The 2,148-nt window shown below is 46.2% G+C and overlaps 1 protein-coding gene across 1 annotated transcript in view; it reads left to right on the top strand.

The window, feature by feature from the left end:
- KCNH5 (potassium voltage-gated channel subfamily H member 5) overlaps window positions 1-969 on the top strand; it is a 136,835-nt gene extending 135,866 nt beyond the window's left edge. The window contains 1 exon segment of the mRNA XM_026053747.1: window positions 805-969. Within this exon segment, the coding sequence (XP_025909532.1) occupies window positions 805-969 (165 nt within the window).
- Window positions 970-2,148: the final 1,179 nt, after the last annotated feature.

Below are 2,148 nucleotides of genomic sequence, written 5' to 3'. Positions count from 1 at the left end.
TGGTGGGTTTTTGTTGCCTCCTAAGTTTATGTCAGGTGTGACTTCTTGGTTCTGAATCAAGACTTAATGTTTTTAATGGTGGGTTTTTGTTGCCTCCTAAGTTTATGTCAGGTGTGACTTCTTGGTTCTGAATCAAGACTTAATGTTTTTAAAAGTGCCTGGAGTAAATATAYGTGTACTATAAGGCATCCCCATCCATCAGGTAATTAAAAGGCATGTTTATAATTAGCGAACGTCCTTACCAAATACCAATACTAGACCCACTGGTCTACATCAGGAACCTGAACTACTCTAAAGCACTGCCTGGAAAGCCAAAAAAAAACCAGTCAAACAGAAACACTCCTACAAAATCATTTGTAGTAGTGGCAACTAGGAAACTGCATCCCGGGGCAAATAGTTCTGCTAGTGTGAAATCCAAAAAACAACTCTTCCCTGCAAAAAAAAAAGATCATGAGAAAGGCAAAGGAGTCATTGCTTTTGTTGTGTCAACTCATGAAGGCTTTTTTTTCTTTTTTTTCTTTTTTTTTTTTTTTTGAGGGGGGGGAAGCACTGTTTTATTTTACTGGTTGGTATTTTTCACCCCTTTTCTGCTACCCCTCCTCCAGTCCCTTCCTTTAGGAAAGCATAGACAAGGAGGATTAAAAAGGCCCATTTAGKCCAGTGAGAAAGACAAGTGCCAGAGGCTGGTGGCTTTGCTGCCTGTTCCCCTGGGACAATTCCCCTCTTCCTTCTCCACAGCTGCCCCAGGCAGGATTCGCAGCCCTGTTCCGCAGCTGCTTTTCCAACCCGTGTGCAATTCCCTAGGTGTGGAAGCACGYTTGGTTCCCTGACACGAAGCAGAAGGACGGCGAGGTCCAGCTCCACAGCCTCGCCTGCGACTCTGAAACCATCGTGCGCTTGGTAGGCTGGGGAGTCACAGGCTTTCAGCAGCCTGCTGGCTTCTGCACACATCTTGTGGGCAAAATTTAAGTGCCAAGTTTTAAGCATTTAACCCMTGTTGCCCAGTTTGAATTATTATTAAGCCAAGTGCGCAGCGACTGCTTTCCCGCAGCAGATGCACGATGTGCCTCGCGTTTTCCACGTTGATAACACGGAGCCCAGCAGCAGCTGTACTTTTGGCTGTGGCCTTCCATGAACCTGACTTTCTTTGCAGTGCAGGAAGAAAAGGCAGCACAGGGATGAATGGCACATCTGGGATGCGGCGTGGGGGCATTTTTGTTGCATCCCCTCATCTGTCCATGCACGACGCAGCCAGCCCCCCACAGATGACAGGAATGGGAACCTGGTGGGGCCGGCAAAAGTGACATTCCCTGGCTGCTTCCCACATCATCTCTTACCCTCCCGGGGATAATTTTAGAGGTGTGCTATTAACAGGGAGAATTTGTCTTCCTCTCTGTGTCCAGAACTGCCCAGTGAAAAGCTGAGTTAATCTGGCTGTCTGGGGGACTGGAGTTTTGATGAAGCAAGTTCCTTAAATGTCCAATTGCACTGCTATGGGATGCTGCAAGGCAGCCTGCAGGGCGATGGGGATGACTTTGTTAGAAAGCCTTAATGGCATTCCTCTGCCTTTATGAAGGACTTTTTTTCCTATCTATCTCTGTAATTGATATTAATTCTAGATAGAATTGCATGGCATGCAAAGGGATTTTTTACTTTGATTTATCTTGCAAGTCAGGTGTAACCTTATGCCACTTGACAATGAGAGCACAAGTAACTGGATTAGTCCGACCTTGAAAACTGTTTGAGCCCAGAGTGTCTGTCGCAGTTCAAGTACAACCACGAGTGGTTAAAACTCATACTGGCTAAAAGCTATAAATAATGTAAAATAGCAAGTTTCTGAAACAAACACAGCAGTTCTGCGTTTACTCATCTTCATGCTGCTTCAACTCGTCTGGTCCAATATTTTGTCTCATTAGTGGAGTGCATCCAGCCCATATCTTGCACAAGGTGATAGTGCAAGGGGGCTCTTGCAAGCGTGCAGCAAGGTGCCTGCAATGGAGCAGCCCACACAAGCCTTGTGTGCTGGGGCTGCACTTGCAAGCCAACTTTGCAGGATGAACCCTGGTGGCTTCTGCTGCGAAAAATGTCTCATTTGCTTCTTTGCCTCTAAATGTCACAATTGGAGCTTTACACAGTGTCCCACGGATT

This window comes from Nothoprocta perdicaria, unplaced genomic scaffold (assembly GCF_003342845.1).
Source record: "Nothoprocta perdicaria isolate Ctin4 unplaced genomic scaffold, notPer1 scaffold_118, whole genome shotgun sequence".
In the NCBI taxonomy this organism is placed as follows: domain Eukaryota; kingdom Metazoa; phylum Chordata; class Aves; order Tinamiformes; family Tinamidae; genus Nothoprocta; species Nothoprocta perdicaria.
The sequence above is the reverse complement of the archived record's forward strand: the minus strand, read 5'-3'. Positions and strand labels throughout refer to the sequence as shown.